Here is a 23,726-nt window from a genome sequence, read left to right as displayed (position 1 = left end):
TCTACCAGCTGAGACTCTGGTCCGTGACTTCTCTAGCTGTCTTGTACAAATCTGTTGCACTTCATTCACTGGCTTAAGTTTTTTCATTTAGAAGAAGGTACCATTCCTGGTTAAAAAACAGTAAAAAGAGTTTGCAAAGAGTTTGTGCATTTATCTTCTGCTGGGGAAAACAAATTTTCAACAGAATTGAAATAAACAAATGTAGCTTTTCTAACTTGATCTTTTCTTGTTTAAATAGGATCATCATCTGCTTTCAAAGAGGACTATGAATTATTTGCTGACTTCCTGAAAATCATATGCTTATCAGTTCTTTTTTTTTTTTTATTTTCTAGGTGTCATTATAATGGAATAGCTATCAAGAACAACTCTTCCTTTTACACATGTTATTGCTCTCTTCTGTCTGAAAAAAAATGATCACAGATTTGTTTTTTAAATGGTTTAATCATAAAATGTCACATGACAGTCTATGTATTGTTCGTATATGGAAGTCTGTCAATCATCTGTTGAACATTGACAACAGTATTATATTTTTCTTATTACTGTACACACTATAAAAGTGCTGTGCCATTAAGTGCTATGCCCTAATAGAGAAGCTCCATCTTGAAAACATGCCCTGCCTAATCTGACTTCCTTTAATTGGACATTTTAGCCATGTAGATCTTAAGAGCAAGAACTCACACCAAACCTAAAAGATGAGGTTAATATGTTGAGACTCTAAATGGGAGCTCAAACAAACATATTGACAATTGCTTCATGACATTGTGGCACCTTCTTTATTAAAGAGTAGGCTGAAGAGACATGTATTAAAGTATAAATGCACAGAAGAAAAATAAGTGCAGCCTATGCTTTGGACTTTGGAGACCAGGCTCATATCCTCACTCTCTTACAGACTTGTACATGACTTTAATGTGCATATGGATAAATTCTGTACCTTGCTTGCCATTCTTTAACATGAAGATATAGCAATTTTTATAGCATGAACGTTAGAGGGATACAAGTCAGCCTATTAAGCACCCAGACATTCTGGTGATGATGAAAGCTGTCTGTGATATTTCACATGATAGTTGCTTAATTGAATACATGCTCTGCGAGAGAACGGAAAAATTATACCCATAGGTCTGTGGCCTTCCTCCATGAATTTTACAGCAGAGTAATGTTGCAGAGGTCAGTAGAGTGATGACGGTAAAGAATGGGACAAGGCAGAGGATCAGGTTCTGCAGATGATCAAGTGGCAATCGGTTGTTGTGAGACCAAACAAATTATTCATAGGCAACTCAAGGTTTATTTCCCTTAAGACCCTTATGAAGGGATATCCCTTGCTAACCATGCATCCAGTATAATCAGAACAGGCCTAAGATTTGACATCTGTAATGAGGAGAGGTCTTTGCGTTCAAGGAACACTGCAGGTCTGTGGCTGCCTCTCTGCTAGTATTTCTTCTTCAGGGACAGAAAGGTGTTTCCTTGCAGCATCACTTGAAAACAACAATCTCCCTGGGTGTAGTAGGAGAGCTGCTAGTTCTGTTTGTAGAAGAGATGAGAGAGAGAACTGAAAATAATATTTATTGACCATAACACAATAGTTGGCAATTGGCAGGGTGCTGATAATGGGGAAGTGGGCCCGTGAAGGCTCTGGCAGGTCAGGAGCTTTGCTTGTTGCTGTCATAGAAATGACAGTAAGATTATAACGGTTTGCTTTCAACTACAAAGAAGGCATTTGCATTTTGATGGTCAGCATGGCCTCGGATGTGTCTGTTGGCTGAGTTGGAGTGATGAGGATGCTCAGATACAGCACATGTGAGCTGGTTCATTTAGAAATCTTGGGATTTTTGAAGATATTATCATCTGATTATGATGTTATGAAAGCAGTGTAAATAAACACAACTGTAATCAATAATGATTCCAAATGTGTTATGGAGCTCTAAGAGAATATGGTATTTTACTGTTTTTCATCACAATAAGATGCCCTCTAGGAAGAGAAGATTTTAGGACGAACTCTCCCTAAAATGGTACCTGCTCTGGCAGATCAGAGAGGCTTGGAGTATGGCCATGTTAAAAAAATGCCAACGAGTTCTGACTTTGTAAGAGTTACTTTATGGTTCTAGTAATAGAGAAGGTTTGGGCTTCTGACTTTCTAGTGAAGCAAACCTATTGCTTTTTAAATTAAAAAAAAATCTGATATGATTCTAGCAAATTAGCTTTTCTCAGTGTAATCTGACCGTCAACAGCACGTACATTCACCACTCTCTCTCTCCTTTCTTTCATTTTTATTTTATCCTTCCCATTCACCTCCCCTGTTAGTCTCTTCATCATCTCCACCACTGTTTCCTGTTTTAGCTCTAGTTCCCACCCTGTAGCATCATCCAGACTCTGCAAGAGACATGGTGAAACTCCTTGCGATTTTGTTGTCACTTGATTTCCCCTTCTCCCACCCACCTCTTGTTTTGTGTGTCCTGTCTTTACTCAGGCACCGCTCTCCAGGGGAAGCGAGCAGCTCTGCCAGGCAGCTGAGCACCTCTGTGGGCACTGGGTGAGTCTGAACCCCCTTTGCTAACAGCAGGAGCACACAGTTGTTAGCTTTCTGTAGGTATTTGCACTTAACTGTCACCGAGCTCCTGGCTGGCTGCTGGGGCACGAGAGGACCCACGCAGCACCCCTTCTTGCGCCTCGCCAGCCTGCCACAGGAGCCAGCCCACGGGAGGAGAGTGATGCTGATACGTGTTGCCATAGTAGCAGCAGCAGAAGATACAGCTGGCCGCCTTCTCGGGGAGAGCAAGAGCTGGAAAATATTCATTAATTTTGTTTCACAGGCTTTAGAAATCTGCAGGAAGGACCCATTTGAAAGAAGCATTACGAAACATTTCTACTTGCACGTTCTTCCCTTTGTCCAGCCACCAGCTCTACAATGCCTGGGAGAAAGAGTCCATAGTGTTACCAAACATATCCAGTCTCAATGCCATGCCCTGTCTTGGACAGCCAGTTTGGTCATTTCACTAGAGCACCACTTTTATGGCAGAGAATGGTGGCAGAAGGAAAGGTAATTTTTCAGGTGGCAAGGGTCAGTCCTGTGGACAGCAGAGAAGTGAGAGGAGGCACTTTCAGTGGCTTGAGTTTCCAAGCAGACAAGCTGTCACATTCTGTCCTCCGTCCCTTCAGGACGTATGGTGGTACCCTGGTTTATAACACATCACAGCAGTGAAACCCAGCAGCCAGGATCTAGTTAGATAGCCTGAGTGGAAGCACATTTTCTAGAAAGCCCCTGCCTGTCACCCTCCAAAACAGCCACGTCCAAAAGGACCCTGGAGTTGGAAATGCCTTCACAGACAGTAAGCAGGTGTCAGCAGCAGATGGGAGCTTGACTGGAGGAATCCAACTCTCACAGCACGTCCCTTTCCTAGCAACATTGCCTCTCCTTCCTGTAGGATTAGGCTCAGCAAACCAGGCAGGGAGGGAGGTAGGGAATGGTAAAGCAAGAAAGCAGCCTATTGTGCCTGCATGCCTGGCTTTTCAGCCAAAAGCCAGCGATCAAGCCTTTGCAGGCCCAGGTGAAAAGTAAATGAGGGACAATTGGAAAAAAAAAAAAAGCCATCTAAATGGATAGAGGGTGCATAAATGGAATTACCGTGAAATCAAAGCACAAAGATGATTATGCTTTCATTATTTGCATGTTTATAATTATTATTATCATTCCAAATGAACTGCAACTACAAACATAAAACCACGATTTTGGTGCAAGAAGTTGGAAGACACTGCATTCTTAAATGGCTAACACCTTGCTGGCTTTGTAATGAATGGCTCAGTTTTAAAATGAAGTTGTCAGACTCCTTAGAAAATCATGTGGCTGCTGAATGACAGGAAAGACAGGGGGGGTTTGTCTCCCAAACACAATGCCCCAGCCTAGTGCACTCCATCCAGTTTGAGCTCATTTTCTCACTGAATAAAGAATAAATTGGTGGCCTTTTTAAAGGATTTTTTTCTGTTGTGTATTTTACCACAGTGGAAATCCCTGCAGTTCTGGAGGTGCAGCTGGTTACAAGAGCACTAGCCAGAAAGAAAAAGAACAGTGAGTTTCGGATACATTACAATTATAACAAAATGTCTATCTGTGTGTTTAATTATAACTGCTATATAATACGTTCTGATTAAATACAGTTAACCCACGATCTTCTTCAAAATCTTTGTCTGCATAATCTCACTAACTGCTTACTTCTTTCACTCCTATTTCACCTGGTAGCTAAATATTCTTCTTGTCTTAATGTCAGCTCAAATAATTTTATCTGTGCTGAGAGCGGAAATTGTAGCTGACAGCCCAGGTTGTGAATATTAGGGGAGTTAGTGGGGCACAACCTTCTTTGCCTGAGGGCCATGGTAACAGACCCACATGCTGCTGAGCCAGTATCTTTTCAATGCTCTGAAAGTTTATTGGCATGATAAGTATTTAAATACTAGGAAAAGATTAAGAAAAAAAGAGCACAACCCCTGCTCACCGAAAAGAGCAGATGCGAGGCTAACCTGCTGGAAGTCGGCCAGTAGAGCATGAGGAACAAACTTACGTGGACTAAAGTGAGGAAAAAAGGAGAGACTGGATGTTTTTTCTTATTTTTACAGAGCACTTGAGTGCGGTAATGAGGGCTCTGAAGTGGATGTAATGACAGCTGATGAGAAATGTGCTGTCACCCCGACAGCAGAGCCAACTATCTGCAGCCTTATTTAGAAGGTTACAACTGTGACGAGTGCTATAGAAAATATACGTGGAAGATATGTATAACATTAAATATGCATTGGTTTTGAAAACAAATTAATGTACTGCTTAGGATTTAAATATATAGTCAGCCATGCTTGTTCTTTTCATCCAACCCTACTTTCTTAAAAAAAAAAGGACAAGCATTCCTCTGAAAAAATACATCTTATAAAAAAATCATGTTACACAATTTCAAGAAAGTACCTAATAACTTTAATGGAACTGACAAGATAATTGTGATTTTTTTTTTTTTATTATTGTTCAAAATAAATTCTGGTGCATTCAGAACAAGAATTTGCACTGTTCTCCATCTGCCACTTATCTGAACACTGAACAACAGAGATTTCAGTACCCTTGGCCTGAATTCCGCACATTCTATCTTTGGGAGCAAGAGCTAGGGAGGATACGCCCTCACAAAATGGTACGTTCAAATATTCAGTCAGCAAGCGAGTTAGCTCTTCGCCTGTTGATCTTTTTGTACTCTCTTTTTGGTTACCTCCTCCAGGTTGTATCGCTTGCCAATGAGTGGCTACAGCCACTGTCAAGATATTGTACATATGATGAGAAAGAGCGAGCTTGACAAGGTAAGCTTTTGCTTTGATAACACTCATTCTGATGACAGCAAACAACTCTAAGGATAAAATTGTTTCTGTGTAGCTTATTTATTTGATGGCTTGATCCAAGGTAGGTGATCATTAATAGACAAAAGGAGCATTGAGTCAGCTTATTCAGGAATTTTTAATTAACACAACATGCTCCGAGAATCAGAGTTTGTAGGCATATCCTGAACACTCCTGGCACATCAACAGGTCTGAGCCCAGCACAGAACACAAGGCCATGGACACATATCTTTCATTATATTCGCATATCCATGGCACAATTATTTGTTTCTCTCCTCTTTCTTAAGCTGACTTGTGAGGTTCAGCTTGTTGGCCCAGGATGCTTCCAGTTACACTGGAGCCCGGTCAAAATGGGGCCAGGCAAAGAGCCCAGCTCCACAGTCATTCTTTTTCTTCTGTGCTTATGTGTGTTGTTTTACTGATTTACGCTTCACATTTCACAAGTGTAAAATCAGTGAAAATTCATAAAGGACTTTGTGTGACAGGTGGAAGACTGTATTATGTCATTCTGGAGGTCTCTGCAGCCTGAAAGAATAGCACTGATGTCCTTGCCAGATGTATGCCAGCTGTTCAAAAGCTATGATAGGCAGCTATTCAAGGTACTGTAGACACAATTGTTTGTTGTAATTATGTTATAATGTGTTTGTGTCTTTTTGGTAGTTCTACCTGAGGAGAAAGGCCAGCTGTTTCTTTTGTGCAACGGGATTTTTGTTTGTACCCCAAGTCTGTTCTTTGGCTTCTTCTGAGACAGCAGAGTACAGATTTTGAAAAGAGCCAGTGGAATTTGAGATAACTTCAATTTTGCCGCTATATATCCCTTTGCAAATCTCTAAATATGAATGGAGTATGCTGTTATAAATGTGGGGGTTTTTTTGTTCTGGCATGAGGTTGTGTGACTGAAATTTCAACTGATAATTGCTTTCCAAATTACAAGAGCTATTTTTCCTTTGAGAACACTACTGCATTTCTCTGTGACATTCCACATAGAAATATGCAGTCTTTTGATCAAAATAATTTGCTTCTTGTTTACAGCAGGTCATTAAGCAACATCTAGAAATTAGTTCAGGAAATGATGTTTAGTGTTAGGATCTTTTTCCTTCTGCTAATAAATATAGCTTAACTATTGCTTAATTGGAAGGAAAAAAAAGAGCTTCTTTAAATTTACATTTAAACTATCAATACAATTTTGTTTCATGCTGCTGTAAATATCTGTAGTACACCAATCATGTGCAGGTCCATGAATTTGTATTCTAGGAAATGGAGAAGATCCTACTTCATGATTTCCTGGAGGAGGCGCCTGTGCAACACATTGAGTCAATCACATTGTTCAGTCAAAATGCTGAACTTCGGCTGCTTAATGCCTTGAAAGAGTTTCCATTACCGCTCCAAACATCCAAATCTAAAGGTATGTTGGAGCAACAGAGAAATTTTCATAAAATAATATTTGCTTAAAATGCAGAGAAAATTGTGTTACAAGACTTTTACAGAAGAAACTTTTTTTCGCTGATGTAACTTCAACAGTAGTGAGGTCTAGAGTTAGTTGGGATATAGTTAAAATAAATAGTCTCAGATAATGTGTGAGAACAAATCTAAGCCAAAATTATTCCCAATTCATGGTAAATTAAAGTGTACTTATATCTTTTTAAAGAACTGTCTCTTGCCATGATCGCTTTGGCTGTGTAGATGACCAAATCATATACCCTCTGAAATTTAGGTATGGTTCTGTCTTTTCACCTTGCAAGTGGTTTTATGCAGGTAACTTACTGGCTATAGCTCTTTTCAATATAAAGGGGAAAAAAAGCCATAGTCCCATAAGGAAAATATGTCTCTGTCATTAGAGGAGGATTTTTAAAAATCTATACTATACAAAGGTGTGTGTGTATGTGTGTGTTTGTAAATCTGTACATAAATACATATATTTCTATATGATGCTGAAGATTCTGGCTAAAGCATAATGTTGCTCAGTTGCTCACTGAGTGAAGACCAGCTCCTCAGTGGAAAAGCAGGGCTCCTGTGTAGACAAAACATTGCATTCACATTCATATGCTCAAGGAAGACTTCCAGACAGTCTTAATTCTGGCATTTCTTACATTTGATTGCTTGACAGAGCAAACTTTGTATTGTGTTTTTAACATGTGTGTGCATGGAAATAGATGTAACTAATCAGCTGTGACCCTTTGTACATACATCCTGTTCTTCCTGGTTTGTACAAACTTCAGGGAAACAAAAATTTTCACTTGAAAACCATCGCCTGTCTACAGAAGTTTGTAAGTTGCTCTCTACTCAATTTTTCTGTAACTAAGAATCAGCTATATTATATTTTATTTTTAAAAAGGATATACTTGGACCATTCTTGTCATAATTAAGACACATTATAAACAGGAAAAAATAGAACCAAAGAAACCAACTCCTATTAACAGTGCTGCAGAATTATAGATGCATAAAGGTGGAAATGTAAACCCTCTAAACAAAATATAGGACACTTAGAATTACTGTTGCTTTCACTCACCTTAAACCATACATGTATAAGAGTATTAGTCTTGATTAAGAAGTATTTAATGTAAAAAAAAAATAGAAGTATTTTTCCTGTGTGTCATGGGTTAACAGGTTTGCACTGAGGGAAGAGTGGTGACCTGGCCAGCTTCCGCTTGCAAGCTTTAAACTGCAAGGGTCCTCAGCCCATAATGCTCGCTCAATGCTCCCGCTGTGCTCTCTGTTAGCCTCTTGCTCCCCTAGGGATCTGCTTTTGAACTTGAAGGATCTGTCTTCATTAACGTCTTTTAGACTGTAAAATATTAATATGAAACACCTGCCTCTTCTTCTTTAACAGAAGTTACAGTGTTCATGAAAAGATGCAGCAGAAAGATAGACCTTTCAAACAGGGCCAAGGTATGTTCCAGAATCTGTGAAACAAAAAAAGCTGGGCATCTCACTCACTCAAGCAGTTTGGACTATTTATGAGATGCTCCATCGTAGGACAACAGCAGCAGCACAGGTGTTCTTTCTTAGCTGTACACTGACCATGGTACAAGTAATTCTCACCCTCCTACCCATCTCTTCCCACACCGTAAGTGTGCTGAGGGAGTCTTTTTCTCCCTCTGGATTCTGTGAAAGCCTCTGAGATATGGTCAATGGTCCCCCACGGAGAGAAGAACACAGTGGCTGGAAGGGTCAGATAACAGTTTCCAGTATCTTCACCTAGCCATGCTAAAGCCAGTCAGATAACACGTGCAGTTATTCTAAAATTGATTTTACATAGCATCCTGGCTACACTCTCTGAGGAGTGCTGCAGCAGCCTGCACAAGGGAAATCACTAATACACCGGCTGCAGAGACGCTGTGTGGTCAGGGAGCAGAGTGTGAGGTCTGTAAGGGCACAAGACCCTCACCTTTTTCATGGATCCTAAGGATCAGCTGGCAAAATCTTCTCCATCCTCTGAGTGAACAGTGCTGGACAGAGTCCTGCAGAGAAGCATCCTCTGAACTTTCCTTCCAATGGGCATCACTCAGATTGGCTTTTTTTCCTTGTGAAGAAAGAGATAAAATCTCTCTAACAATGAGTTTCTCTGCCTGCTTTTTGTTCCAAAATATCATTCTTCTCAGCCACAGTGACAAAGGAGATGCATTCAAGAGTTGCATTTTTAACCCTTTGAACACTGCAAAGTATATTGTTTAATTCAGTGCTGCATTATTATGAGAGGCTGTACCCTCTCTGCAGCATTCCTTCCATTAATGTCCTTGGATACTTCAAAAACCTTGGGTTTTTAGGTGGTCTGGGCAACAACAGAACAGATAGGTTAAAAATGGGGAAGAAAGCAGATATATTGTCTCCTTTCCTTCAAACAGCAAGCACAGTATTCTCCCAGCATGCCGCCTGCCTTAAATCACTGCACTGTGTCCCCACAATAAAGGGGAGGAAGGAAGGGAACTGTGGCTTCATGAACTGCATGGCAGTGTCACATTCTTCCTTAATAAACATAGCTTCTCTTTATGGGAAAACTCATCACCAGCAACATGCAAAAGACACAGCTCACTCTTTAAAAGTTCTAAAAAATCCTAATACTAGACAAACATGCACAGGTGTGCTATCACAGGCAAAAAGTTGACTTCTGTGAGGTGCTGAACACTTGTAGTTCCCATTTACTGCAGCAGCCCTTGGAGACACTAAATACTTGAAAACTTCGGCTTCATGTGCTTCTTTTGTATCGAAGGACGTGATCCAGCAAGACTGCAAGTGCCAGGTATTCTCAGTCATTTGCATTTGACTTGTGTATCCAGACTTTACATCATCCTTCTTCTGCTCGAGCCATGATGTCAAGGGGCTGGTTGCAGCTTTTTGCTTCTTCTCTGCCTATTCCTATTGTGCAGAAAAGCTGCAGAGAGTCAACACTGAATTTACACCCTCAAGATCTAGGGCAAGAGAATTTCAGCCTCGTTGGGGGGAATTCTCTAGCGGCAGCGTTTGGCTGCTCAACGTCCCCTTTACGCTGTTTAACTGGCACAAAGTGAACCTCGCAGACCTGAGAATTGGGGTCAGATCTACACTAACAGCTGAGCACATTCTGAGCCTGGTTCTTGTTCATGCTAATGAGCTCTTGGCACTGTTCTCACAAGTACATTATGTTTTCACCTTCTCTAGAGCATCTTTAAAATACAAGGGAAGGGCAAAGGAGTGCCAGTGTACCTGATGATTAATCCCATCGGCAATTTAAAAACAATAGTTTCAAGAAGTGAAGTTATGTAAGTCTTGTAAATGAGCATCCCCATAGTCTCTCAGTGGTCACATAGCCTCTATTACAACTTCTATTAGAGATCTTGCCACAGCCATGGATACTGGGCTCCAGTGAAACAGAGCAGGAAACAAATCCCAGCTAAGTGTTCTCCTGCAAATGTATGCCCCTGTCCAACGCACACCAGAAGACAGTTAGCAGAACACCACAGGTGTTCAACTTGTGAGAAAGACAGAGATGCTTAGTGGGGAGGTGGATGTCCCTCAGAAAGGACCGTTGAGTGTTTTAGTCAGCTAGATCCAATCCTAGGCTTGTGTGGACTCGTATCCTGTTTCCCCTGGTAGCCCTCATTAGATGCTCATGTGGCATGGGTATGAGTAGAGCAAGTGATAACTCACTCCTCCTCCACTGTGCTCTCCTGGCTCCCAGCAATTTTAGACAAAGGTTGTATCCACATCTTGGTATTTAATAGCTTGATTTTGGCATCCACAACATCTTGGGGTAGTGAGTTCCAGGGTTCAATTATTTGTTGCGTAAAAAAATTATTTCTTCTATTAGCTTTAAAATTTCTGCCCTTCATGCAATTCTCCCTGAAGCCTCTATCACATCCTTCCTCAGCTATTTCTACCCAAAGCTGAAGTTTATCTCATCTTCTCACACTGGAATCATTTGATATTTCTAATTATCCTTCTCAGTTTTCTCTAAGATGCGCCTTGAATTTCAACCAGAGACTGATGGTCAATGCAGGTGAGGATGCTTCTAATGAGAACTGCTAGGGAGGAGCTGTGCAGCTGTGGCCTCCGAATGGTGTAACCACACCATCCCTTGTTGAGTACTTTGCAATAATTTAGCTGCCTGGTGAGAAAATAGGAAGAATTTTGACTGGGTCAGCATTCAAAAGAAAAAAAAAGTAGCTTTCCCATCATGTGTAGATAAAGCAGGCTGACAGCTGCTACTACCTGGACATGCAGCAGTAATTAGAGCATAAAAAGGTGTGAATTCCCTGCGAGAAAGGAATGCGAACACGCTGCTTGTCATTTCCTGAGGCTGATTCCTGCCTCTGGTAAGCTGTATTTAAGTGTTGTCAGAGCTGCCTCTCAGTAATTTAGATAATGATATTTAGTACAGTGAAAGGCAATGACCAAAGGGACCAGTCTAAAACACCAGGGCATGGAGTTGGGTGCTAGCAGTGCACGGAAGGTGCTGCCCTGGTAGCTCCCAGACTTTGGGTCGTGTGTTCTTGTTGCAAGCAGCAGCTCTTCTTCTGACACTGGAAACTCCAAGTAAAATAAGAAAAAAAAAAAAGACTTTGTCTTTAACTTGGTTGAAGGGGATTACTGAGAATCAGAGTGCTTTTGGTATTTCAGTAAAGCCAGCAGGATGATTAAAAAGAAAAATGGCCAGATTGGGAATTATGTTTGCAAACAAATGGGCAGCTGCATTAACTGCTCTTTGTGGGGTCATGGTAAGCACCTGGTGAATGGGATTTGTTAAAGTGTTTATCAATCCTGAAGTTTTTCTGAATCTTACAAAAATTATTTTTCTTCTGGAAGGCAAAACTGGACATGGATTATTCATATAAAAGCCCAATATTCAACAAAAGTGTTAGGATCTTACTGATTTCAGTATGGAAGTGAGAGACTAAATGTATGAATTAACGAATTTTAATGGATTCAGGTGTAATTTAATTCACTGTTTTCATAATTTCATCAATAATCTGAAGCAATATTGTTTGATAATAGCAATTAAATTTTTTAAAAAGTGAAGAGATGAGGATCAAATTTTAGGCTGAACATTGTTTGCAGTATCTATGTAATACTTTTTGGGACAAATATGAAGAAAAATTAATTCACAAATTACTCATAAGCAGATAAATGGGATAAAATCCCAACTAATATTATTTTACCTAACACCATAATTCTTATGTTATTTTTATCTTGTGAAAGGTTTGGGCTACTTGAGAAAACTTGCCTTTGAATTTAATTGAAACGTACTAAGGACAGGTAACATCGAGGGAAAGTCAGCTCTGATACACTATTCCATGTTTTAGACAAAATACTGTTATTTGATGTAACTATAATAACTCTAGGCAAAATCAATTGCCTAGAGGCAATTCCCCAGATACTTCAAGCATGTTAGCCTTGTCTGCTCCATGACAGACAACAACATAGAGTACCATTGAAAAGAATATCTCCCAGAACAAAAAACTCTTGAAGACAACTTAAGATTAATCTCCTTTGATTTTTTTTTTTTCCCCCAATTTGGAGACTGGTTATATTGAAATATTGAATAAGGGGAGCTTTTTGACCGAGTTAAGGGCTTGAGAAAACGAAAGGCATTAACTGTTTTCTTATTATCTATGGATAATGAGAACAGTCTTGAACAGCAACAGCAAAATCACTGTTCTGCGATCAGACTTGCATGCTGTCATCGATCAGAGATTTCTGGATGTGCCTGGAACCTCTTTCAAACAAAGTTTAGGAAACTGGAGGAGCTGGAGAATGACATAGAATTCAAATGTAATATTTTTTTTTGCTATATTTTGTCTATCCACTTAAGCCCTCGCTTGCCTTTGTTAAAGCTCCAGCATTTCCTTTTGTTTGTTCATGGCATCTGCCCTAATGGGAATTACAGTCTTGCTGTAACACAAAGTACTGGAAAAGAGCCAGTAAAATTGAGAATGGAGCATGTAATATTATCCCTTTAACTTTAAAGGTTAGGAATTAAAGGCTTTCCGTCCTGACTCTCTCTTAAAGCTTTCTATGGCAGCAGGAGTGAGGTTTGTGTTACTAAATGATGCATCTTCCTGAAGGCGGCTGACAAACAGGGATATTAATTTTTTACCCTTTGCATTGACAAAAAAAAAAGAAGTTTCCAAGAGTGGCATCTTGCATTTACCTCTGTTAATAATCAAAGGACAAAAAGTCTTCTATTGTGGCCAGATTTTAAAATATTGTGTGCTGAACCAGACAAGGACTACTGGCCTGTCAGCTTTCATGTCCTTTTGCTGTATTCCGGCCTGTGGAATCCATGTGCTGCTGTAAACAATAAAATACATAATGCATTTGCCAGCTTAATGAAAAGGGATGGGAACATAATCGCAAGTTAATTTTTAGATTAATGGGCTGCCGTTTAAATTATTGCAGGAGATGGGCAAGTTGGACTAGGCTGTCCATGGAATGGACAGGGGGAAACCTCAGCTCTTTGTTCCTCACCCGATGCTGACTCGCACTGACAAGGGATGGGCCATGGCCATTCGATGACTGCCTGCTTTCAGTGGGAATAATAATTTGCCTTCCTCACAGAACCACGAAGAGAACCATTTAAATAATGTTTTTATATGGCTTAAAATAAAAAAAAAAATCTGCAGAAGGCTTTTATTACACCTGCTTGTTATATTAATGATGATCTTACTCTTTCCAAGCTGTACTATCTTACTGTATTCTCTGTTTTCATTGCTTTTCCGAATTGTTATTTATAATAAGAAAGGTTTCACAGAGCCTATCCATATGCCTTCTTGAAGGAAGATGTCTCAGTTAGAAGGGTATAAATTCAGAGAGATGCTGTAGTGATGTTCCTTTTGGCACTGGGTGGTACCTTCCAATCTTTTGGGTGAACAGCTGCACTGATATACAGCAATATTTTATGTATATATATCTGTTGGTTTACAGAATATTCTGCATTTTCTGTTATTTTTTTTTAAATGTTTTCTCCCCCTCACAGATAAACCAAGATTTTTTTCTCAACCACTTAAAACCTCAGACAAGTAAGCTGGTATTGCATATAACCAAATTCCAGCTTTCACATTGGAAGAGTTCATTCTTGCCACCTTTGCCACGATGACTGGGTCAGTGGACATGGACATAACCATGAATTCTTACTGATTTCAAAGTACGATACTATTCCTCACTAAAGGAATAGTATGATTATATTAATCATAATGCTATAAACAGATGTCTTAATATATTTTAAGCTAAAAATAAAAGAAAATAAAAGCTAAAAACTGCAGAAACAAACAAAAAAAGCAAGCCAATCACTTCAAGTAATTATCTCCTTTTTATATTTCATAGGTTTGAATGACTTGATATCTTGACTGGCACCTTCCACAGATATTCCAGTTCTCCTGAACTGTGTGTCTTCACATCTTTAGGCTTTTGTCATTCAGATATAAAATTAATTTAATAATTTCAGAAAATAAAGAGTGATCACATCATCTATCCTGGTACATGCTGACTGTCACTAGTCTGCAGGAGCTACGTTGTGCACTAGCAACCTGACCAGACTGCAGATTTGCATAAATACAATTTATGCATGTTGCAGAAAAAGGGAATTAATTGGCATACAAATATTCCATCTGTGCAAACAACTACAAGCATATTTCTGTGCATATATCCACTTGGGTGGTTTCAGTATCTGCTCTCATTTCATAGACTCACATTATAACAGTCCTTAATAAACCAAAATTGAGAAGAAAAATGTTAGTAAAAATTAAGAGAATACTTAATGATTCCTGAAGTAGTTGATTTAAGTAACTGTTGACTTTCAGCAGGTGGTAGGAGAGTAATAATTTCTAGTACAATGTCTCTAGCTCTTGTGAAAGATTCAAGTAGGATCATCCTTGCGTACGCACCTTCCCATAGGTTACCAACTCTACCACCCCTGTTCCATCACTGATTCAGAATTAGCAGTAGCTTGATGGCACCACTGCATTTGGTTGGTTACCAGACCAATTAATTTGGGTCTTGGCAGTGGTTAAAGTCTTTTTTTTTTTTTTCCTTTCTGAAGAAGCAGGGTAAACTATATTTCTTTATCTTGATTTTCTTGAGGGTTGACAGTTATAGGGCATAAGGCAATAGACACAAGTTACAGCAAAGAAAATTCCCAATAGATAAAAAGAAAAAAAAAATTACCATTGGAGTAGTTAAGCATGGGAAGAGGTTACACAGAAAGGCTGTGGCATCTCCATCCTGGAGGTATTCAGAATTTGCCTAGACAAGGCCAGAAATAAGCTGGCCATGCTTTGAGCAAGAGATTGGATTAGATGATGTCCGAAGATCCCTTTCAACCTAAGTTGGTTTAGGAGTCTAACAAAAAACCTGCTTGTTCCACTTTTGTATGCAGTTTGTACGGGGAAATACTCTGCCATACTCAAAATAAGGAATTTTTTTAACCAACTTTATCATAAAGCATTTTTTTTTTCTCTATCCACGGCCAAGCAGGAGTAAAGAGGAGTTTAGAAAACTGGATTTCCAGTTGAGATGGAACTTCCTACTGAGCGCAGTAAGCAAGGCTATGACCTTCAACTACACAGACAGTTTTGGTAAGTAGCGTCTCTGTGACTCTCATCTGATACCACCCCCTGCGTCCTGAGATGGCAGAGGCAGCAGATCATTTTAACTGACATCACTGGCATCACTTCTTCCTTGCATCAGGCAGCACCGTTCACCTGGTGATGTGGCTAGCCAGGTCAGAGAAATGAAACAATTTGTTTTCAACCAGGTTTGTTTTCTGATCCAAACTCTAGGATGAGCAGGAGGGAGGAAAGCAGGAGCGTGGAGCTGGAGATGGGCAGGACTCCCTCTTTCGGCAGAAGCCATCATTTATCTGTGGAAATATGGGGAATAGCAGCCTGAGGCGTGAGCCTTTGCTCTCCCTCCCTATAAGAGCTGCACATCCGAGGAGCAGGGTGTGATGGAGAGCTGGGGCCACTAATATCCCAAACCATAAAAATCCCAGATCTCTCAAGCAATAGCTCCCAGTCCTTCAGGTTATTCACACATAATACAGCCACAGCAGAGCCACTGCCATAACTACTTGCTAAAAAGGCAATTAGTTCCTCTGACAACAGCTATATGTGCCTTTCTTTTCCTTATGCCTGACACTAACCAGAAACAAGCCTGTTTGAGGTATTAAAACTGATGGGAAACTAGTCACTCCTTTAGCTAGGTTAGCTTTCTCTCTGTTTTAGGGTTCTGGGCTGTTAAGTACCAAATCCATCCCACACCAGAGCAAGGCAGGAGAAATGAAGGAACTGTACAGTCACATTCACTCAAAGTGGCTTAAAGTGGTACAACAACGTCTTGTTGTTTAGTCTTTTCCATTTTTCTATATCGCATCAACCCTACCTGCTTTTGTCTTCATTTGAAAACCTTTCAGAGGCTCTCTTTCTATTATTCATTCTGCAGAAATGCACCATCTCCTGTGAGTAACATCTGATCCCAAACTGCGTGAACCGCTTTTTAGATTTTCAAAGCAGCACCTTCATATTTTTAACTCTTCTGTTGGATGGGGCTTCACACAAATAGCCAAAGAAAACCTCATTATCTTCTTTGATATTCTCCCTCAAAACTGTACTTTTATGTGTTTCCTACAAAGACATAACAAAGGGGTATGTTAAGGTTGTTACCTTTTGTATTCCTCAGTGCAAATGTTGGGGTTTGTGCATGTATGCGCACACCCTTTTTCTGCATCTAGCCGCTACCTTTTGCCTTATATTTAGATTGCAGACTCTCTGGGATGGGATCAGAGTTTTGTTCTGTGTCTGCAGGGAACGTAGCACAGTAGGGTCCCTCATCCATCAGCTGCTGCATTACAGTAATAATAAAATAATCATTCCTTTCTCTCTCTCCAGAGGAGTTCTGCACAAAACTCTCCAATGTTACATGCAACGAGGAAATTAGGAATGAATTTCAAGAACAGTACTGGAAGTATAATGTTTGTTGAAATTCCCCACGATGATGAAATCTTCTTCCCTCTTTCCACCACAAGAAGAGTTTAATGAATTGCCTCCCTGTTCTGCAGTTGGTGATGGTTAGGGACACAACAGATGCAGAGCATCCCTTCCTCTGCTAAGCCTTCTTTAAACTAGTTACACATGATATTTTCATCCCACTTATGACAGTCTTCCTACTATACCTCAGTAGCACTAAGGTTGAATTTATTTTAACATATTGGAGAGTTTTAAAATATCTTTAAATCTTTATCTTTGATGCTCCAATTAATTTGATCATTATTATCTTCTTTCATAATACCTTTGGTTCTTTAAGATATTGGGCTACATGACCTAACAATGTCCCTTCTTCTCCTGTTTCTATTCCGGTAGGATTTTGAGTTTTAGTGGACAAGGTTGAAGCCATTATGCTAACAAGCCATCTGGTGTAAAAGTTCTATACTGGGGGCCTTTTTTTTCAGAAATTTCTTAAATTTCAGCATTTATTGCAGCAATAGTGGACAGCCTGCAAATCGAAATATGTAGCACCCACACTCAGGAAACACAATTGCTCAGGCAAATGTGTGAGTGTCATGTCAATGCAGAGTGCCTCCCCGCAAAACAAACCACATACCAGTAACCAAACCCAAACCTACTTCTGTCTGGGGCTCTTGGCTTGGGGCTTGGCACATGTGGCACACATAATATGCTGGCATACTCACACCTCTGAATTTAGGATTGACTTTTACCCTTTTCCAGCCCAGCCTCCACACAACTGATGCCCAAGTGTGATCAGAGGAACTATGCAGTTACCCTCCTGTAAGGCAGCAAGGAGCAAGCGTGCTACAGCACTCAGGGCTAATGGGACCTCTACAGCTCTTTCCGCTCCACCTCCTCTCCAGCAAATGTGCCTCTCTCCATCACGGAGCTGGTCCACCCCCATTTCCTTTATTGGTTTCCCTTCGGAGGCATTCAGGGATGTATTGCTGAGCCACACTGGCTGGACAGTGACCTGTGCACAAAAGGACAAACAGCAGAAGTAGCAGCTTCTCAGACACATAAAACACCAAAAGAAGTAGTATTTTTCATTTTTAAAGCTCTGTAAACCTTGGTTGTTATCTCATTGTTGATGCCCATGTAAACATGTTTGTGGGATGCAGAGGTTATGAATGGCATCATGAATTCCTATGCAGATTCATGGCATGGAAGAAGATCTACTCTTTGCTGTAAGGGTTTTCAACCAAGGTATGATTCAAAAGTCAATGGCCTCAGTGAGCATCTGTTCTGGTTTTGTTAGTGAGGGGGGGCCTAAGGTGGTAGCTTCTGTAGGAAACTGCTAGAAGTTGCTCCCCTTTGTTCAGTGGACTCGGACGGGCCTAGGGCGGACCCGCTGCTGGCCAAGGCCGAGCCAATTGGTAGCAGAATGTCCCATGATAACGCCTCTGCGATAACATATTTAAGTAGGGGAAAACAGAAAAAAAAAAAAGGAGAGAAGATGTGAAGCAGCTGAGCGGGGGGCAGAGAGGGGGAGGCGCGAGCCTTGTGGATCTTGCAGGCCTCACCCTCTGGCCTCGCACCGAGCAGCCGACTGGGCCCAACTCGGCCCGGCCCGGCTGCAAGAAGTGGAGAGGAGATGAGAAGTGAATAAGACGTAAAAAAGATCCTGAGACGCGTCTGCCAGCCTATTGTGAGGAACGGCTGCAGACGCCAAGGTCAGTGAAGAAGGAGGGGGAAGAGTAATGCTCTCCTGGCCAAGATTCCCCTGCAGCCTTTGGTGACGACCATGGTGGAGCAGGTTGTCCTGCTGCAGCCCATGGAGGTCCACGGAGGGGCAGAGATCCACCTGCAGCCTGTGGAGGACCCCACGCCAGAGCAGGTGGAGGCCTGAAGGAGGCTGTGGCCCGTGGAAGACCCGCTGGGACAGCCGTTCTGGAGGGACTGCACCCCGTGGAAGAGATGACCCACGCCAGAGCAGTTTCACAAAGAACTGTGGCCCGTGGGAGGGACCCCTCACTGGAGCAGAGGGGGAATGTGAGGAGTTCTTCCCCTGACGATGACACAGCGGCGTAAAACAACGCGTGATGAACTGACCGCGACCCCCATTCCCTTTTCCCGCCCTGTGCCGCTCAGGAGGGGAGGTAGTAGAGATAATGTTAAGCCTGGGAAGAGGGAGGAGTCGGGGGAGCTTATCTTGTTCCCTGTCTCATTCTTCTGCTAGTTTTAGAAATAAATGAATAGTTTTCCCCAAGTCGAGTCTGTTTTGCCCATAACGGTAACTTTAAGGATTTCTCCCTGTCCTTATCTCAAACCTCGAGCTGTTCTCTCAGAGGGTGGGGGGAGTGAGAGAGAGACTGCGTAGTCTGGTCCCGATCGGGGCTGAACTATGACAGCATCTCTTGGCTTTTATGCCAAGACTGCATAGCAGTTATGCCCCAGCCTGCAAGTTAGGCCACTTAATGTCACAGATACAAGACATACAGATGTCTGTAGGAGGGTTTGCTTGGGAAGAGGTGGAATGATTTATCTGTCTGAGGGCAGAATGGGGATGATACATGGTTGTTGATAGGCCTTGTAGTAGCAGTGAATGTGGGAGAAGAACTTGAACAGGAAAGTGAATAAACACAAGTATACTTTCCTCTCTAGCTAAAATAAGGGGAAAAGGCTTTTGCCTATGTTTAGAATCTTCAGTTGGTGCCTATTTTGCTGTGATATTTGGAAGTACATAATTTTCTACACACTGTCTGATGAGTGCTAGTCCGCTACTTTGTCTAGCCCATTACTATAATGAAGCCCTTCAAAAAAGAACACATCATGAAGATAAGAAAATGAAGAGGTTGTTAAATTTTTTTTTTTTGTTTCTCTTTAAATCTAGGATCCTGGCATTTGTTTCATTTGCTACTCATGGATTTTGTGGCTCACATTTTCCTGTCCTATACAGAGGAGGAGGGAGATGACAGTTTCTGGGTCACAAAGCAAAACGAGTCCTCTGTTCTGCGGGTACATGAGCGCATCCATCTTGGGCTATTTTGCAGAGGAGCAACCTCAAGCCAGTGTTCCACAGGCAGCTTTCATGACTTTGATGCAGAGCCAGAATAACTTGGGATTAAACAACATTTTTGCAGAGTTCTGAGTTGTTCAGTGGACACAGCCAGAGGCAGCAAGGTGAAATAAACATTAACTTTAAAGAAAATTACCCAAAACCCGAAGTTATCAATTGAGTAAATCGGGAGGGATTGGAAGGGGTGTGGTGGTTTGGGGAGGGATTGGGAGGGTGTGTGTAAAGTAGAACTAATGAAATCTAGGTTTGTATGGAGCCATATCCAGCGTCACCTAAACCTCAAGCCACAAAGCATCTTCCACAGCTCCTACCCACCCCACGATCCTGTCAAGGGATCATAATCTCCACACCACACACCTCCTTATTGCCGCAGCTCCCTGATTCTTTCCTTGGGTTTCCAGCAGACCTTCAGTGCTCCTTTTGATTCCCCAAGCATTGTCTAAGCAAGAGCAGAGCTGTTGTGGTAGGCTGGGAGCAGCTTGTGAACTTGCTGACGAACAGACTGCATGTATTTATTGACCGGAAGAGAGAGCACATGGCATGGTCTCTTCTCACTGTTGAAAGCACCGAGGCTCTCTTTCCTTCAACTACCTGTTAGTTTTATCGAAACACGCAGAAGTATAAAATCCTTGAGGCCTTTCTCCTCCACCAGACTTTCTTGCAGTCAGTTTACTGGTTCAAACTTACTAGCATGAGGGATGACATACAAATAGCAAACAAAATAGACTCTAAGTCTTCCTAGGATGCAAGGCTAAATATAAGGACACAGGGGAACATGGATCAAGCTTCTGTGCTTAATACAAGTGATTAACTAGACTTTCAGCTGTTTTCAGATTTCTCTTCCAGACAATAACAGCACTTGTCTTAAATCTTAGACGACAGTCCATTTTCCAGAAAACAGTGCTGGACAAATGTTAATGGCACCAAGACTCACAAAGAAAGTTACGTTTTGAGAGTCATCCTGCTATAGTTATTTTACTGTTTATCCAGCACCTCCCAAGATGTATTCAGATTCCATAAACCAGGACCAGGACTGGAAATAGACTGTTTTAAAACCATCTTTATTAGTGATAAAGACCCTTGAAGGACCCTTGTTTTTAAACATAAAATATGCTAAAACTAGCTCATCAATGAAAATTGGAGGGGAGAAAGAAGGCACAAAGGGGGCAAATCAAGAATGATTTATACATGTGATAGGTATCTTTGACAGCTGTTATTTTTCAAATGTAATATAATAACCCACCCTGCCATATCACCTTAACCTCAAAAACCAAACTGAGCTGGGTCCAGGCTATGAGCAAGGAATCTCTAAACCACTGATGGTCAGAAATTAGGAGATAAACCAGTAGAAAGCTCACTCATAATCTGCCCTGCTTCTTATGTACTTTCACTGTGCTGCTCATAAGTGCTTTCGTATGGCCCACTACAACCAGTGCTCTTATGCAGCTGTCAGCAGACAGTGGTTTGACCTAGGTTTTGTCCATAAATGTGATGCGCCTCTAATTATGTGTAACAGTTTTGCACACATTTTGTACACAATCTCAAGAACAGAGCAAGGCTGATTAGAGTGAGGGACGAGAGGTGTCAGTGAGGACAGGTATAAAAGATGAAATGGTGAGCAGGACGATTTGAGAGAAGTTATGGATGAGGGAAGGAGAAAGTGTAGCACTGGGACAGTTCAGAGATGAAAGATCCCAACAGCTGGTGGACTTTAACAGTCCACATGCAAGACACTGCTAATGGTGATGTGAGAAAGAGAGTCTAGTAAGAGCCTGCTGACGCTGTGGTTCAAGTGTTTGCAGTCTGTGAGGGAGCTGAAAAACTTGAACCTGCAGCTCAGAAGGGTTTCAGGAGCTGTGACAGAGTGAATGAGCACTTCTGCCTCCTACTCATCTTCTTCCAATGGGTGGTAGCTCCCACCTCAGCCATCGCAGGGTGTCAATACTAATTCCATAGGTTGCTGAAAAACACAGCTTCCAAAAGCATCTCCATCACCTCCCACTTTGTTCATACTGCCATCTCTGTAGATCCCCTGAATAGATTCCCGCTGCATGAGGATTTGTGTTCCGCAACTTTTGATCATCAAAAACCATCATCACGCTCCTGAGTAACCATCTGTCCCTGCTCCTGACTAATCCCCCTTCAGCCACAACCCGTTCTGCAGGGTATCCAAACACTCAGCAGCCTCAGCGGCATCCACCGGCCACGCTGCCGTTTCCTGGACCACATTTCTGCTGCCTGACATATCGCTCTGTGCACCACGGGTACATTTCATAATTTTTCCTTTTAACTCCTTTACCTCAAGCAGCCTCTGCAATTCTCTGCGACCCAGTGTCTTTCGTCAGTTCCCATCCTCCACTCCGTCCTCTGCCAACAACACCAACCTCCGTATCTTTTTCATCTTGTCCCACAAGGCATTTCTATGCCTTCTCTACAGCCTGTTATGCTTGGGAAAAAAAATCTGTTCGTTGCACCTCCACCCTCATCTCATTGAAATTAATGCTAAAAACTCAGTTTCACTATGAAGCCCTGGAAAAATGAGAGAGAGGACTGGCAACAGAAACCAGAAAAGAATCTCCCAAACTCATCCTGATATCAGCAGCATCAATATATGTCTGTGGCTTAGCAGATCCCTCCATGATCTTTTAGCTGTCACCGTCACTCTTCCTTTTCCTTCCCCATCTGTTTTCGGTCCTCCATTCCCAGTTCATGCTGAACATAAATTATACTCCTCGGCAGAGAGACCATGTTCTTCTATTTATTTTGAACAGTGCAGCACAGCACATTTCTGAATCTTTTTTTTTTTAAGATTTGAAGCATGAAAATAATTGTTAATAATTGTTAATAATCTTGAAAATGGAATACATTCCAAGTTGGTGACATCTCCCAAGGAACACATTCTTTTTATATGTAAAAATGTAGAGGGCGGGGAGTGAGACAATACAAGATTTGAACACACTGGCTTAACGTGGATGTGGCAGATGAAATCCTACATAGCCAAACACACGTAGTATGAACTAAGAATTGTTGAAACTGGTGGCAGTAATGAAGATGCTCTGAGTGAGCCATAATCTATAAAAGTGCAGCTCAGAGAGCATTGACCTGATCTTTATTCCTTATCACAGAGCTTGCAGTTGCTTTCTCTCAGCATGAACAGCATTTTTTCATCTAGAAAATCCCATTCTGGCCTTCCTCTCTTTGTTCTCTTGTTACCAAATTAAAATCCTATTAAACTGCACACCTGCAGCGAGTTTATCTGCAGAGCACCGTGCTGTAGCTTTTAATCCAATTCCACACCTCTGTAACATACAATATACCGCAAATCAGGGCACGGAGGGACTGAGGTTACGCTGTTAGTAGCTCTGTTGGCAGAGAGAAAATCAAACACTTTGATTTGTTAAAAAGCGACAGAAAATACAGACATAGTTAACTACTTCACTTAAATGAATGATGAGCGTTCACCTGAGTGGTCTGGGTAATCCAGGATACAGAGATCAAGTGAAATCATTAATCAACATGGTCAAAAAAATGACAGTAAAATCTTGACCCTGTTTAAATTCAGTGGCGAAACTTCCGCTGATTTTAAGAGCCAGGATTTCAGCATGAAAAAGTAGTCCCCATCAGAGGGAGAAACAGGTTGAGAGTATTTGTTTTGAAAAAGAACAGAAGGGCTTATAGCAGATGGATAAAGTGTGAATGATGTATTAAAAAGCGGATGTGGCCTCCTATCAGACCTTTGCCACCCTATGAGGAAACTCAAGGTGTATCTCCTCTCATTGGGTTAATTGATGTAAAATAAGGTCGGGTATCTGCCAGATACCTTGGGTTCAGCAGGAAAGAACAAAGGAGACACTTTTATTCAATGAAGGGAG

At 41.4% G+C, this 23,726-nt stretch overlaps 1 protein-coding gene across 1 annotated transcript in view; it reads left to right on the top strand.

The window, feature by feature from the left end:
• Positions 1 to 20,014, top strand: part of RFX8 (regulatory factor X8) — a 28,103-nt gene extending 8,089 nt beyond the window's left edge. Inside the window, 12 exon segments of the mRNA XM_086755012.1 lie at positions 333 to 410; positions 3,995 to 4,060; positions 5,244 to 5,322; positions 5,844 to 5,957; positions 6,613 to 6,763; positions 12,464 to 12,541; positions 12,544 to 12,606; positions 14,158 to 14,243; positions 15,275 to 15,407; positions 19,669 to 19,819; positions 19,821 to 19,914; positions 19,916 to 20,014. Of these exon segments, the coding sequence (XP_086611138.1) occupies positions 333 to 410; positions 3,995 to 4,060; positions 5,244 to 5,322; positions 5,844 to 5,957; positions 6,613 to 6,763; positions 12,464 to 12,541; positions 12,544 to 12,606; positions 14,158 to 14,243; positions 15,275 to 15,407; positions 19,669 to 19,819; positions 19,821 to 19,914; positions 19,916 to 20,014 (1,192 nt within the window).
• The last annotated feature ends 3,712 nt before the right edge of the window (positions 20,015 to 23,726 follow it).

The sequence above is a fragment of the Chlamydotis macqueenii genome, chromosome 1, assembly GCF_036417535.1.
Source record: "Chlamydotis macqueenii isolate bChlMac1 chromosome 1, bChlMac1.mat, whole genome shotgun sequence".
In the NCBI taxonomy this organism is placed as follows: domain Eukaryota; kingdom Metazoa; phylum Chordata; class Aves; order Otidiformes; family Otididae; genus Chlamydotis; species Chlamydotis macqueenii.
The sequence above is the reverse complement of the archived record's forward strand: the minus strand, read 5'-3'. Positions and strand labels throughout refer to the sequence as shown.